The sequence below is a fragment of the Nansenia antarctica genome, assembly GCF_963989245.1.
Source record: "Nansenia antarctica genome assembly, chromosome: 2".
Classification (NCBI taxonomy): Eukaryota; Metazoa; Chordata; class Actinopteri; order Argentiniformes; family Microstomatidae; genus Nansenia; species Nansenia antarctica.
This window is the reverse complement of record NC_137675.1, coordinates 46,567,665-46,584,591: the sequence shown is the minus strand read 5'-3', so window position 1 is coordinate 46,584,591 and position 16,927 is coordinate 46,567,665. Positions and strand designations below refer to the sequence as shown.

Below are 16,927 nucleotides of genomic sequence, written 5' to 3'. Positions count from 1 at the left end.
CAATACTAGACATTGACAGCTCTTATGCCTGCACAAATGATGTGACGAAACACACCTGACTTACCAGAAACACCTGTCAAGCCAATTGTCCCGTTACTTTTGGGTACCCTGAAATAGGGGGACTATGCTGCAGACAGTTGTAATTTCTGAATTGTGAGAACAATATGTACACAAATACGATCAAATAAAGGTTGAGAATCACTACTTTAACCTCACAGTAATTGTTTGATTTCAATTCCAAACCTTTGGAGTGTAGAGATTATTATTCACTGTCCCATTACTTATGCACTCTGTATATGACGAAAAAGCTAAATGGAGCAAAGTCACCGGTTTCCTTTCAAGAGGCTTCACGGCTGCCACGCCTCCTTCGCTACTGCCACGCCTCCTTTGAGACAGAAGCGTCTAGAACGTAGTGATCACAATTGTGTCGGAAAAAGTGTCGATCTATCGATGCAGTCGATACAGCAGCTCCACAATGACATCTGCTGGTCAGGTCGTGGTATGGCGGCTGTATCGACTGATTCACAAGTCAGGAATTTGAGGCAAAATACAATAAGCCCACCGTCATCTGCGATGTCTTGTTCAATAAAGGTGCTGTGACAAACTGTGTCGATGTATATGTGGCCATATACAGTATGTGGTCTTAAATGTTGGTGTGTCTAGTAGACTATAATAAATACATATGAATAAATAAATAAATGCAACTGTTGTGTCCATTTCTGATATGAATAGAATAGAATTTGCCCTGGAGTAATTGTAGTACTCAAGGGCACACTAGTGGTGTTGTTTGAGGCAGGATTTGAACTCACAACCTTCCGATCACCAGTCCAATTCACTCCACTATCCCCTTGACATGTAATTGGAGCAGATATAAATGGTCAACATGTCATAACAGGGCCAACAGTGTTGGGACGTGCTCGTGGAACAGGGAAAGAGTGCAAAACAAGGCTATATTGTGGGAACTGGACAGACTTGTGCTTATGTGAACAATCAAATATGTATTGCTTGTGTACATGAACAGGCAACGTTTTTTTAATGTATATCTATCTGGCTAGCCTATGTGTTGCAATTATGAATCTATGACTATCTCTGTATGTTCTATGTCTATCTATCAATATCTACCAATCTCCTGTCTATTTCTATCTCTATCTCTGTCTCTGTCAATAAATGTATTCTGTCTATGTCTCCACTCTGACTACAACCCTCGAATATGAGTGAATATTGTTAGGGATTTGTATTAAAATAACTAGAAGTGATAAATCAAGTACTGTGTGTTCATTTAAATAATATGTGACTGAGGTCAGTTGAAGTCTCACAGAACCATAAAAGAGAGGTTCTGCTTTTGAGCGACATGGGGGGAAGGGGCTCCTGACTGGGAGAAAGTGCTGTAGATTGCTTATTTTTACCTATGTACTAACAACCATTTTGTACCTGCTGTTATGATATTCTATTTTCCTATACTCATTTTATACTATCATAACTAATGATTAATGATAAGTCTATTCTTCTATACTGTATTTTAACTTGTTAATCGAATCCCAAGTCATGGGAGTCTGTGGGCCTAGCAACAGTGATGTTTACACAAGCGATCCTGATAAGGACATAGGACCTACAGACCTGGTCAGGAGGGAATGTGTTTGAAGATTAAATAACTGGCCAATTAGTGCTTTAAAACGCACGTAGAATACACCCAAAATAACTATCAAAATATCTGTGCATCCTAAAAACATAACTGTGTGCATATGCTTACTGGTTCCTTTAAAAACATTAGAATGTGTGTGTGTCTAACGTCGCGCAAGACTAGGCTGCTCGGGATACCATTGCCGACAGTGTCCGAACACTCTCACCATGACAAACGACCGGGGGGTCAGAAGAAGAAGATAACACACAGCACACTCGCACGGACACCGAAAGAAGTCGAAAGCCACATACCGATATAAAACAGACGCTTACCATAAAACCTACCAGAGGGACAGCTCATCCCTAAATGTTAAGGAAAATGTATAAAGACTATGCACCAAGGCGAAACGGGGCTCTTGTCCGGTGAAGCTTCTGCAGTTAACCAGCTGATACTGGCCTGCGGAGGTGAAGCTAGATAAGACCAGTGGCGTGCAGTCAGGTGAGGCAGGGTAGGCAGTGCCTCACCCAGGCATTTAAGAAAGAAAAAGAATATCAGTCTTTTAAAAATATGTTTTAATTATTTTTTTATCTAAAAAAATTATATATATATTTTTTTAAATTTATTTTACTCATTATTCTTAACTTTAATGTGTTAAAATGTTGTTAAAATAAAAATAAATGATGTAAAATGTGTTGTTATAAAAATATAATGCATGCCCTGGCACCAGGAGAGTTTGCTCCCAAAGCTAGCTGATTGCTGATTGCTGGCGAGAGGCACCTGTGTGTGCGAGAGGCAGACTGTGCTTGTGCTTCTGTGCTATGCGAAGTGATAGACCAACGGTTTCGTAGGTTTGCGCATGCGTAGTCTGTTCTCACATTGTCTGCATTGATGGACGTTGAGGCACCGTGCAGGCTGCCTCTGACAGCATGATTGACAGTTTGCGTTTGGCTTGCCGTAGCGGCATTCCAGTCCTCTGCTGTTCGCGCCGCGGTTCTACATTTCCACAGCTAACTTGAGATCAGCATCATGGATATCCAACAGTTAAGATAATGTAGGCTATTGCGTGCCGGTTCAAATGCTGTAAATCCTGTGTTGTTGATGCAGGTGAATTTATATTGTCATTGAGCTGTTTTGTGTGCTGCTGTAAATCCTGTTGAGATGCAGGTGAATGTAGGCAATGCCATACAGGCTGTTGCGCTACGCTATGTGTAGTTATGAGATAACAATACATTACATTTTTGACCAGCTATTTGATAGTATAGTATATATGGGCTATGTGATTGACTTTATAGTATAGTATATTAGCCTACATTACATACAGTCATTTAGCCGACGCTTTTATTCAAAGCGACTTACAATAATTGCATTTAACGTAGGAATGTACTGCTTTTTTAAGGCAAAATGAAGAATAGCAAACTAAAAATACTATAGCAATATAGCAATAGCAATAGCATAGAGAAGAATAGCAAACTAACAATACAATAGGTGCTTGAAGGATTCTGGTAGTAGGCCTACTTCTTGAAGAAGTGAGTTTTGAGCCTGCGTTAAAAGATATAAGGGCTATTGATTGCCTTTATATTGTAGCGAACGGGAATCTTCTAGTGTAACTCGCCCCATGCGGGAATCGAACCCCGATCTCCCGCATCACCGACGGCCGCGCTAACCATTAGACGAGTTCTCTCTTGGTCTAATGGTTAGCGCGGCCGTCGGTGATGCGGGAGATCGGGGTTCGATTCCCGCATGGGGCGAGTTACACTACCAAGTCTCCGTTCGCTACAATATTATGCGCTATGCCATTTGAAGTCTGGCTGCTGCGTTAATCGCATGTTTTTTTTAAATAGCTCACTGCCTACCCAGCCAATGACCTCACTGCACGTTACTGGATAAGACCCCTTTCCATGGAATGAAATGCTATTGTTTGCTGATGCTATTGTTTGCTGATGTGCTCGAATAAATATTCTCTTAAAGAACAGTTCAGTAGTGGTGCCGAATATATGATTGGATCATTTTATCTTAGAAGTTATATCAAGGACGTCTCGTTGAGATTAAACGAACTCGCTTGTAAGTGACGACTCAATTAAATCAATTCTGGAGAAGTTGATCGCCTTACAATATGAGTGAATACGAGTGAGTTCAACGTCATTTTATGCAGTACCAAACTTGGAACACTGCCTCGTCTGCGGAATCATTGAGACACCGGTCAGAGGTGCTCGTGTGACGTACGAAGCTTCGTTCGAGTAGTCACGTGGTTTTTGCCAATTTGACACAAGCATCGATACATTTGTATCTATTACTCTATCTGATACATTTGTATCTATTACTCTATCTACTGATACATTTGTATCGACGCACATTGTGTCGGAAGATCGGCCCGTATGCGTTTGGGAGTTTTGACTCGAGCGTAACATCACTACCAGAACGCCCCTCTGCTGCACTGCGCAGTCTCAAATCCCGCGCGCACCACCGAAGCTTGTGTGCGTTGTTTGTATTAGCCAAGATGTCTGGTGGGACGGTAGCCGTCTCGAACGACCACCACAATATCCGAGATAATAACTATGATAACAATGTTCCTGAAGATCGAATGGACGTCGAAAGCGATCCCGGACACGCAGTAACGGACCGGGGAGAGTTGGAGACCGGTACTCAAGCCGCTGGTTCATCTAATGGCAGTGGCGGAGAGGAGGACGAGTCGGAGGCCGTTGACCAGGAAAGAGAAGCCGGGGGCTCGAATAATCACCGCGCCGGCGATGGAAGCGTTTTGGGCTGCGGCGGGGAGCAAGAGGTATCGGTTGAAATCGGAGAGACGTATCTTTGTCAGCGAGCCGACAAGACATGGCGTAAGCATTGGTTTCCATCCTATGGCTTGGCAGCACAGCCGCTTAGCTAGCTAGCTAGCTCCATTTGACAGAGACAGTCGGAGGTGATATTTATGACAAATTCTTGCTATTGTCTTGCTCTCCGTACATGTGTCTTCTCGAAAGGTATGGCTGTGAAGGTACATGTCATGAGTACGTATTATTATTTTTTATCTCGATGATAGGTCTGGCCATGTTAGCTCTTAATGGAAGTTGTTTACTATATCCTCCCCGATAACATGGTGATTACGAACCCAAATGTAAGCGAACACATGCTCGTTTTTTCTATACACACACATTAAATGTGTTACGTGCCTTTTACACAAGAAACTGTCTTTTCCAGATTCTGCTGAGGTTATCCAGTCCCGGCTGAATGAACAAGAGGCGGGCAGAATGGAGTTCTATGTGCACTATGTAGGATGTGAGTGGGAGCTGACTGCGTGTTGATCATTCTGCTGTAGCGCCAGTACACACACACACACACACACACACACACACACACACACACACACACACACACACACAGCAAAAACATTAGGGATGCACCGAAATGAAAATTCTTGGCCGAAGCCGAATTTAAGGAAACACTTGGCCGAATACCGAATGTGTATCGGCAGTTTTTAATTTTATCATTGCATAAACTAAATACATTTTGCTTTTTATTCATGCTTCTCCAAGAAAGAAATTGAGATTGAAAAAAAATAACTTTTATTGAACATTCCAGCAGACATCAGTCTATACCAACAAAGCACAACAAATAAAATAAATCAGTCAAATTAAATGTTTTTGTTTTCCCTGAATAGCTGCTGAAAGAAAATCTTTCATCAATGTAGGCCGAAGCTTTATTCATGACTTGTGTTAACAAGAATGATGTGCCATGATAATATTATTACAAAATACTTTGGAAGATTGCAAGTTAACTAATTAGGTGAACTCTCTTTAAAGAGATGCTACAGGATTTTGATAATTCTGTATGTTGTGGCTTAAGTATTGATGTCCGTATGGTTCAATGACATAGTGTTACGGCTGGGCCTTCACACACCCTCCCCCGCCCCCACAGCTCGAGCACAGCGTGCTCTCCGCCGCAGCTGAGGCTTGTCCCCGCTAATTAGATCTTCAGCCAAACCTGCACACCTGTCTCCACTCCCAATCAACCCTCTGTCTCCACTCCCAATCAACCCTCTGTCTACATCTACCCTGGACTTCCCTTCACTCATCGTCAGTTCTTCCCTAAGAATGACCTGGCAAGTATCATCAAAACACGCCCACTATTCGGTGGTAAACATTCGGTGTTTTCACACATTCGGCCTAATACCGAATGTGCTTTATTTTGCGATATTCGGCCGAATACATTCGGTGGCCGAATGTTCGGTGCATCCCTAAAAAACATAAACATCCCTTTTAACAACTTCCTCTCTTTTCTCATGCTACCCTTTTCCTCTCTGGCCCTTTTTTGGCTCCCCCTTCTCCCCGTGTCATAATGGTTATGCACTCTCTGTGCTTCTCCTCTCTTTCTGTCTCCCTCCCTCTCATAAAATTTCTCGGCCTCTCTACCCTCCATGTGCTCCTCTTTTTCAAAAACTCCATTGCTTATATTTTTCAACTTTTCCTCATTCCCTCATTCCCATACACCTGTTTCTTCTTTTTGTCCTTCAAACCTTCTGTCTCCCTGTGCTCCCGCCCTATAGTCAACAGGCGTCTTGACGAATGGGTGGGCAAGGCCCGCCTGGCGCTGACCAAGACGGTGAAGGACGCGGTGAGGAAGAGTGTGGAAGGAGGGGGTGAGCTGGGAGAGCTGGGAGAGCAAACCGAGAGAAAGATCACCCGCAACCAGAAGCGCAAACATGACGAGATCAACCATGTCCAGAAGGTAACAGCTGGAGCCATACGTTTCGAGCCACAGAAGTCGAGCTGTAAACTTGGTTTGGGATTTAGAATTTGAGTGGGCACTGAATGTTGAGACAGTCCCATTCTGATTAGAATGCAAAATGAAAGGTTATTCTTATTAGTGTTGCACGATATACCGGTACCAACGATATACCGCGGTGCCAAAATGTCACGGTGCCTACTATACCATAAGCTTTATACAACGGTACTACCGTGGAATACTATACTACCGTGTTGAACACGGTACCAGCGGGGCAACTCATAACACTTTCGGCTGCGTTCGTCAATTCGCTCCGAGAGCGCCGGAGCGCACACTGGGTGCAACGTCACAGAGCGACCGATTCGTTTGATTGGACGAGAGGCGTTCCGCGAGTGCGGGTCAGATTTCCAGAGCGAATTGACGAACGCAGCCTTTTTCGCGACTACCCATCGCGTTAGCTTTGTCGGCTAACAGGTTAGCAACCTCAAACGTTGTTCCTATGGTTCCTGCGAGCTCAGTGGGCATTAACTAGAAAATTAAAACCACTGAGTTTTCTTAAGTTGAGTTAAGTCTTGAGCTACAGTTTGGAAGTAGCCCTCTATTTTTTTGATATGCCAGTGTTTGCTTTTACTTTTCAAGTTCGTGAAAAAGACCCCACAGACGGACAGACATACAGACAGACACACACACACACACACACACACACACACACACACACACACACACACACCTACTTTGCTATACTCTTGCAAAAGGCCAGTTGGTCTGTTTGATGTTTCAAACTACTTATTAATAAACATGTTATTCACAAAAATATCGGTTTCAGTACTTTTACTTACCTGTAGAGTTACAGTGTAATGCATTAAATGCATGTTATTCATGCACCACTCATTAAGTTATTGTAACTTGTATAAATACATTGCATGTTCATAAAAATAAAAAGTGTTACAAAAGTGCCGCGGTATCGCGATACTACTCAGTATCGTGATACTTGGGCTGGTATAGTATCGCAGGGTAAAATATTGGTATCGTGACAACACTAATTCTTATGGAACTTTTGGTGCCAACTGCCAATATGATTTGCCAAACTGAAAGGGACAGTTTACAGATATAAAACATGTGGCTGTCTTTCCGGCCGAAACAAAACAAAATGTTTATACAGTCAGAAACCATTACTTCCTTGTTGAGACGTGCCAGATCACTACTCACCCCTACTACATGCATATGATGCCCACAAGGCAAAGACTCACTCAATATGCAACTGCACACAGAAGGTGAGCAATGGATTGTGGGAGTTTATGTAATTGTGGTCAACTGGATCAGACCATTGACATTTGGTTTGGATCTGATATCTAGATAACTGCAATGTTGACAGTGACACATTTTAGGGAGAGTACAGGAGACTCTAAGATAGGGTAAAATTGCTTAGCAATGCTCAGTGTGAACCATCCAGGGTTCTAAAGTGTGCCATTGGTTTTACTGAAGATTCATTATCTTAATAGTCTTAAACAGCGTCCTCTTCCCTATCTCCTGTTCTCCATCTGCACTGACATGAAAGAACTGAACAGGTCAAATCTCATTCTTGATAGGCGTCCTTCATATAACATTTAGCCTATCCAGTGTATTGATATTAGTGCAGATGAAGAGGAAGTATTATCATACCAGTTAAGATGCAGAGGTCACTGTTTTGCCTTGCCTCATTTCCTCCATGCAGTATATTAGGTGATGGTACTTTGTTTCCTAAAAGAGCTCCTCGCTCTCTCTCTCTCCAGACGTATGCAGAGATGGACCCCACAACAGCTGCCCTGGAGAAGGAACACGAGGCGGTAAGACTGTGTGTTTGCGTGCCCGTTTTAGTGTGTGTGCACACTGACACAGACTCGCGGGTCATTGGAACCTTGCCATGTCCATCATCAACTTACGGCCGGGCTCCTCGCCTCTCCCATCAGACCTCTGCAGCTCACTCAGAATGCTGCAGCCCGTCTGGTGCCCAACCTCCCAATGTTCTCCCATATCACCCCCGTTCATAAAGCTTTTGCTTTTAACAACCATGTTGTTGGCGATCAAAGATAGTTACTCATATCATTACTAACTTTTACATAGTGGCGCTGCCAAGTTCAGAGTGGCGAAGCGCCACTCTTACGTTTTTTGGGGAGAATGCTGGATGTGTCTTGTTTCACTGATTTTAGGTGAATGTACTCTGGATGGATGACTAATGTAAATCAAATCAGCACATAAATCATGAATAATTTTTTAACATGTCTCCCCCGCACAGATCACTAAAGTGAAATACGTGGACAAGATACAGATTGGGAATTTTGAAATCGACACCTGGTACTTCTCGCCGTTCCCCGAGGACTACGGCAAGCAGTCCAAGTTGTGGATCTGCGAGTATTGCCTCAAGTACATGAAGTACGAGAAGACCTTCAGATACCATCTGGTCAGTGCGCTCCTTGAACAAACCTCTGCTTCCTTGTTGGGGGCCACTGTCGTGGGTGTCACATCGACGGCATGCATGAGATTATCCACTAATTTTGTTTATTGTTATTTTAACCTAAGTAGCATCCACAGAATGATGTTTTCATGTTTCTTTTTTCTTTGAAAAAAGAAGAGCACATTTAAAACAGCCAATCAGCTGTGAGTTCAGGTATAGATAGAACCTTGTCTAATAAAAAGGTTATTTGCCTTTGCATGGGTCTATATAGAACCCTAATGAACCTTTTCTCTATTAAAGCCTTATCTTTAGCCTCATTAGCATTCTGATCCCCAGGCTCACTGCAACCTGTTCACTCATTGCTCGATTTTGCATTAGCATTGCTGTTGTCCCTTCAGTAGCATTTACCTAGCATTCCCATCCACTAACCTACCCCCTCTCCCTTCAGTCACAGTGCCAGTGGAGGCACCCCCCCGGAAAGGAAATATACAGGAGAAGCAACATCTCTGTGTTTGAGGTGGACGGCCGCGACCACAAGGTGAGGGGATGCATGTACTGTCCTGATCCCAGTGAACCATATTTCCCTGTAAAACCCACAGATGTGTGATTAACCACATACTCGAACACCAAGACACATTTTAAGACATCATCCAGGTTATTTCGCAACTTACACCTTTTGCAGTATAATGGACGCAGATATGGTCCACCTTGTGACCAGAAATGCTAGATGGATAGATTCTTAGATGGACACACAATACAGTGGCTATTTTTCATGCATGAAGAATGAAATTGATTTGAATAATTAATATTTGAACAGCTTGCATTCTAACACACATGACCCCACACGTAACTATGGTAACATACCCCCTCGGTTTAGAAGATTGAGAAACCCTGACACTTCAATATAAAATTAATCATGTTGCTGGAAATTGTCTGAAACAAGCCAAATTGCATTTCTCTCTCTTTCTCTATTTCTCTCTCTAGCTCTACTGTCAGAACCTGTGTCTACTGGCCAAACTCTTCCTGGACCACAAAACACTCTACTTTGACGTTGAGCCATTTGTGTTCTACATCCTTACAGAATTCAACATGCTAGGCTCACACATAGTGGGCTACTTCTCTAAAGTAAGCACCGGTCACACATTATGTGGGGGTTTTGAAAGCCTTTGACTCCCACTGATGCAGTCTACACTCTGCATTTCAACCACGGGTTGTTTGTGAGAGGAAAATCCTCAACCAGGAAATGTTCCTTTTGGAAAACATTATACAATACAGCAGGCGATACGTGTCCATACGATCGAGCAAGAGAGTGATTCATATAATGTATTATACATACGTCAGGCTATAGCTCCATTTCAAGCAGTAAAATGGAAGGTTAATAACTGTTGTTCTTAGCTTGTCCACAGAATGTCTTTAAAGTAAACGTGTACTTGTTTGTTTGGTTCACAGGAGAAGGAGTCGCCGGACGGGAATAACGTGGCGTGCATCCTCACTCTACCGCCATACCAGCGCAGAGGCTACGGAAAGTTCCTCATAGCTTTCAGTGAGTGGCAGAGGCAGAACACACACACACTGCCTAGAGCAAAACATACCAAATTCCAACAATTGACTGACAAGTTGATTGCATGGTAATAAAAAAACAATTATATTTATTACACATGCACAGACACACACACACACAAACACACCCTTTGCGTTCACTCTGAATTTACTGTGTGAGTATGCTTGAGTGAGGCTACTCACTTCCAATTGTGCCCCAGTTACTTCAGGTCTCTCACTCCCATCTCTAAATCTCCATGGCAACTCCTGTCTCTTTTCTCTCCCTTCTCCCATTCATCCCTCTTGCTCTTTTTAAGCCAACTTGTTTGGCTTACATAGAACATGTGGGTAATGGCAACCCTGGATGCTGATTTATGGGTTTCTGTAACTCCCCCCACATAAGACAAAATCAGGGTGGAACACATATGGAATTCTCTCTCTCTCTCTCTCTCTCCCTCGTAGGTTACGAGCTGTCGAAGTTGGAGAGCGCAGTGGGCTCTCCAGAGAAGCCCCTGTCAGACCTGGGAAAGCTGAGCTATAGGAGCTACTGGTCCTGGGTGCTCCTGGAAATACTGAGGGACTTCAGGGGCACACTCTCCATCAAAAACCTCAGGTAAGCGTGCTGGGGCCTAGCGGTTACCACTGCCACCTTTTGGTGCGCACACACACGTATGAGAGCGCGGGATGGAATACAGGTCTCCCCAGATTGACATAATTCACCACCCCGCTCTACATGTCCTGTCTCTGTCACTTAACCCTGGGTGAAAGAAAAACACATGAAAGAATGCACCCCCCCCCCCTCAAAATACCAGGGTTCCCGTGCTGGTCTTAAAAAGTCTTGAAGTCTTAAATCCAGCAATCTGGTTTATAAGGCCTAAAAAGGGCTTACATTTCAGTTAGTCGGTCTAAAAATGAGGTGCTAGGTCATAAAAATGAGATTAGCGTATCCTGCAAGGAAATCAGTCCGACCACATCTATTTACACGGAAATGTTATATTTAATTTATTTTCTATTAATTAGCCTTCAGACTTTTTTGTCTGTATGGCAGTGAAATCCCGAATTTCATCCCCTCGAGGATGACAAAAATGTATCATATGGTGTCGCGAATAGGTCTAAAATTTGATTCATAGAGGTCTAAAAAGGTCTTAAATTTGACTTGTTGAAACTTGTAGGAACCCTGAAATACACACACAAACCTGACCCTCCTCCCCTCTCCCCCCCCCCTCCCCCCCTAGTCAGATGACCAGCATCACCCAGAGTGACATCATCAGCACGCTGCAGTCTCTGAACATGGTGAAGTACTGGAAGGGCCAGAATGTCATCTGTGTCACGCCTAAGCTGGTGGAGGAGCACCTCAAGAGCGCCCAGTACAAGAAGCCACCAATAACAGGTAAATGGCATCATTGAGCTATTATCAGAGGGCACCTTTTGGAAATGTGTTTTGTTCATGTTTTCGGGCGGCGTGGCGCAGGAGGTAGAGCCGCCGTCTAATGATCGCAAGGTTGGCAGATCGGCGGTCGAGCCCCGGCTGGCCACATGTCGAAGTGTCCTTGGGCAAGACACTGACACTTGCTCCCAGTGAGCGGGGCCGGCGCCTTGCATGGTAGCTTGCCGCCATTGGTGTGAACGTGTGTGTGAATGGGTGAATGAGAGGCCGTTGTAAAGCGCTTTGGGTAAAGGCACTATATAAGTTAAGTCCATTTACCATTTATGTACATCATCCACCTACACCTCGTTCCAAATTATTATGCAAATTATATTTTTCTCAGATTTTCCTAAATAGTCGATGCAAATGACAATCAGTATAATTTTCAAGTCATCAACCGTTAGAGTATAATTCAAATTTTATTGAACAAACCTCCCAATGATAACAGTATTTAAAAAAAAAAAAAAAAACTCAAAATGCACTGTTCCAAATTATTATGCACAACAGAGTTTCAAAACATTTTATAGGTTGTAAAGAACTAAAAATGGTAATTTGATGAATTTAGGGTTAGGAGGTCATATTAGGAGGTCATATTTACTGAAATCAAAAGCTATTTCAAACAAAAACATCTTAACAGGTCAAGTTACATGTTAACATAGGACCCCTTCTTTGATATCACCTTCACAATTCTTGCATCCATTGAACTTGTGAGTTTTTGGACAGTTTCTGCTTGAATTTCTTTGCAGGATGCCAGAATAGCCTCCCAGAGCTGCTGTTTTGATGTGAACTGCCTCCCACCCTCATATATATTTTGCTTGAGGATGCTCCAAAGGTTCTCAATAGGGTTGAGGTCAGGGGAAGATGGGGGCCACACCATGAGTTTCTCTCCTTTTATGCCTGTAGCAGCCAATGACACAGAGGTATTCTTTGCAGCATGACAGTGGGCTCAGAAATACATGAAGACTAATTTCCAAACAGTCTTGTTTACTGATGAGTGCCGTGCAACCCTGGATGGTCCAGATGGATGGAGTAGTGGATGGTTGGTGGATGGCCACCATGTCCCAACAAGGCTGCCACGTCAGCAAGGAGGTGGCGGAGTCATGTTTTGGGCCGGAATCATGGGGAGAGAGCTGGTAGGCCCTTTTAAGGTCCCTGAAGGTGTGAAAATGACCTCGGCAAAGTATGTAGAGTTTCTGACTGACCACTTTCTTCCGTGGTACAAAAAGAAGAACCGTGCCTTCTGTAGCAAAATCATCTTCATGCATGACAATGCACCATGTCATGCTGCAAGGAATACCTCTGTGTCATTGGCTGCTATAGGCATAAAAGGAGAGAAACTCATGGTGTGGCCCCCATCTTCCCCTGACCTCAACCCTATTGAGAACCTTTGGAGCATCCTCAAGCAAAATATATATGAGGGTGGGAGGCAGTTCACATCAAAACAGCAGCTCTGGGAGGCTATTCTGGCATCCTGCAAAGAAATTCAAGCAGAAACTGTCCAAAAACTCACACGTTCAATGGATGCAAGAATTGTGAAGGTGATATCAAAGAAGGGGTCCTATGTTAACATGTAACTTGACCTGTTAAGATGTTTTTGTTTGAAATAGCTTTTGATTTCAGTAAATATGACCTCCTAACCCTAAATTCATCAAATTACCATTTTTAGTTCTTTACAACCTATAAAATGTTTTGAAACTCTGTTGTGCATAATAATTTGGAACAGTGCATTTTGAGTTTTTTATAATAAAAAAAAATACTGTTATCATTGGGAGGTTTGTTCAATACAATTTGAATTATACTCTAACGGTTGAAAATTATACTGATTGTCATTTGCATCGACTATTTAGGAAAATCTGAGAAAAATATAATTTGCATAATAATTTAGAACGAGGTGTATTCTTGTTTCTCATTGAAAAGAAAACATATATGATGCTTGCAGTGGCGTACCGCAAAATCCCGTGGCCCACCCGCAAGGTGGCGGCGGGGGCCCTTTCGCAACGGAGGTTAACTCAAACGGATGTAGCGGTACATTTATTTTAAGGCTGCATAAAGCCTACAGCATAGACCGTATGGTTGGCCTGGACAGCTATCAGCTACAGCGCGCTGGCCGTTTGCTCAGAATCATTCTGACACCGTATGTGTGACTGTGTGTGTGACATGTCCATACACAAACGGCAACAAGAACAGACCGACAGGCTACACACCACCCCAAGTTAATTTGATTCATAGATTAATAAATATCTCGAATAATATAAAATAATAGGCTATTCTTACCTTTAACAATGACCAAAACGTCCTCCTCCTGGCATTAGTCTGTGCGAAGTCCTTCACTATGTAACATAGTTGTTTGTTAAATCCATTTGACGTGCGCGCTGGCTTTCAATGCTGAGAATCGCTAGTCTGGAGAGTGTCCTGGAACATGGTGCTTCTCAGATAGCTTTTGATAATTTTGAGTTTTTAAAACGATCTCTCGGCCGGGTCAGCCTGCCAGCTGCAGTAACACTGACCTCCACAGCGGTGCAACAGGTGCATCCACGACGTTCGTCCCTGACCCAGGGCTAACTGCATCCCCTGTGAGAAAATATGACATTTTGGGAAGTTTCGCTGCATTTTGTTACATTTTATATTGCTCTTGCTGTTTTTGCGCACCACTGAGGTAATTTCGCTTGCTCATTTTTCTGCAGGGTCTTGTGTCTCGCTGCCTAAAACTTTTTTTTATAAAAAAAGTTTGTATCGTAGTGCAAAGAGACGGGAGTCGGAGCCGGCATATGAAATTACAAAGCTAAACGTTTAATGAAGAACATGAACGATTGTCAACAACACACTCAAGCAGTAACTGAATAAACAACTCGGGTACCATGCACTTAACTGTTTGTGCGGAACAATACTCCCAACCCACCGTGGGTGAATTATGTCAACCCACCACAGTATCCAATGTTAGGGGGCCCCCTAGAGGCTGGGGGCCCCCCCGCGGTGCGTCGCTTGCGGGCCCGTCCCCTACGCCACTGGATGCTTGCTTACAAACTTTTAGCATGCTAGTCCTTCCATAGATCCGTGGTTATCAATAGAGCGACCAGTGGAGACCTCACACTGACTGCTGTGTTTCTGTCTCCACAGTGGACACAGTGTGTCTGAAGTGGGCTCCGCCCAAACACAAGCAGGCCAAGTTCTCCAAGAAGTGAGAGGCGGAGCCAGTGACATCACACCTGCTAGTCAACCCACCATGTCAACTCTCCAATCCCCCTCCACCTGTTCTCTTTGTATTGTGTATACATAATCTTTGTTGTATAGAAGAAAAAACATTACTGTACATTTCTTAGTGTCCATTGTTATTGTGCATTGTTTTTTTTGTTTTTGTTTTTTTACATAAATAAGAATATTGATATTCTGTCGGTGATATATGGAGATCTTTCTTGGTCAGATGTATTTATATCCTTCGTCCTGGGATGCACCACTTGGGATTTTGTGGGGTGGGGGGGGGGGGGGAGGGTTGGGACATTCGTGTTTGTGTTTTTTGAAAAAAACAAACCAAAACTGAAAAGTATTATTTCTGTATATCTGTAACATCTCAATAAAAATAAAGTAAAAAAGAAAAACATGTGGAGTTCTTAATAAAGTCAATGAATGACCACATCAGAAATAAATTAGGCATCGGTTTCATCATACAAAGTACATTATATGTCAATATGTCAATGTCTGGAAGTAGATCTTCAATCAAAGGAACGGCCTTGTGTTTCTGGTAACAAGGAGTGCTATTTGATTCTTTGATAGTCATCAGTCTTGCACGTGTTCTTGCCTCTGTTCACAGCGTTAATAGGTTTTATTAACTTAAGACAATTTTAGCATTATCATTACACTACACCCCTCCTTTTCTTGACTTAAGTCTATAAAATCTTAGGCTCTCCATCAATGGATTGTAGAATTAACCTGCTCAGAAACAGTTGGAAACAAAAATACAGATGTTAAGCATAAGTTTGTTAATTGGGTTATCTGGACTGTTGTTACCGTCCCTTAGAATTCCTAGAAGAAAGTTTGTAAATTCGTGCTGTTGAATTCAGCTGTTTACTGCTGATGACACTGTTAGTTGCGTGCGTCAGTACAATTGAACAATTACGACTACATAAAAGTATGTAAGTCTCTCGTCATCATCATGTCTCTGTCTTAAATCATAAGAATTAACATTTCCATTGTTTGTCACATTGAAATGTCATTAGTTTGTCTCATTTCTCATGTTTCATCCGGCAATAGCTTCCTTCAGCATCTGCAACTTTCTCTCCCCACTTCTGCAATGGTTAATTAGACCAGATCTTAACAGCATCTCGGTCTCTGAGTCCTTCGCTCAATGTCTCTTGATTTCCTTGATTCTGTCAGGAAATAGAATCGACAGGCATTGTCAGAATACATTCCAGGTCTTTCTTGCTGAATTGTGTTTTCTCCATCAGAAATGTCCTCCTTTGATGTTTCATAGAGTCTTAATGTGTATTTCTCTGTTCACTAAATCAATCAAAATGTTATATGTCTACTGAATTAATACAGATTTGCATGATAATTTCAATATGAGATAAATATGTCTATGTATGTGTGTGTGTGTGTTTGGTTACAGGAGCAGTCTCCGTTCTATTAATAGCCTAGGGTCAGAGTTTTAACACACTCGCCCTGTTGTGATGCTTGGTTCAGAAATGTGGTTGTTATTAATTTCATTCTTAATGATAACATTCTGCATGCCATTCATACTAGTTTGCTTCCCATGATGTTAATAGACATGCGGTTTTAGTAATCAATTATGTTGATTGAAACTCTTAGTCTTTTAAATATTATGGCCAAATCTTTTCAAACTTAGTTTCCCTCAAAGTGCTGTGCTTTCAATCACGTATTTAAGGTCTTGTCCCTAACTTAATACACAATAAATATCTCAGTCTGTACTGTTTGTCCACAGTATTTCCATTACACAATAGATTTCTGCTTTGTTTCTCTACAAAGTTCAGAATCTCAATAAATCCTAACTCTCAGTGTTTTGACCACCGTCTTTGGCTATACAGCGCCTTCTATTCAAACTATATTTTTATTTAGTACTTTCCAATATCAATACATCTCCTTTTTGAAAAATTTTTAGATTCGTTCTAGAACAGCAATTCAGGTTAAAGCAAATAATCACATTGTGTTATCATGCCTTACCTGTTTCGCT

The 16,927-nt window shown here is 42.5% G+C and overlaps 1 protein-coding gene across 1 annotated transcript; it reads left to right on the top strand.

The window, feature by feature from the left end:
* Positions 1-4,142: 4,142 nt before the first annotated feature.
* LOC308152030 (histone acetyltransferase KAT8-like) lies at positions 4,143-15,189 on the top strand. The gene is made up of 11 exons (XM_080524936.1): positions 4,143-4,458; positions 4,820-4,897; positions 6,165-6,346; positions 8,116-8,169; positions 8,619-8,783; positions 9,226-9,315; positions 9,762-9,902; positions 10,227-10,320; positions 10,779-10,929; positions 11,552-11,706; positions 14,860-15,189. Exons 1-11 carry the CDS (start codon positions 4,203-4,205, stop codon positions 14,922-14,924), a joined length of 1,431 nt encoding a protein of 476 aa, XP_080381062.1. The 5' UTR covers positions 4,143-4,202; the 3' UTR covers positions 14,925-15,189.
* Positions 15,190-16,927: the final 1,738 nt, after the last annotated feature.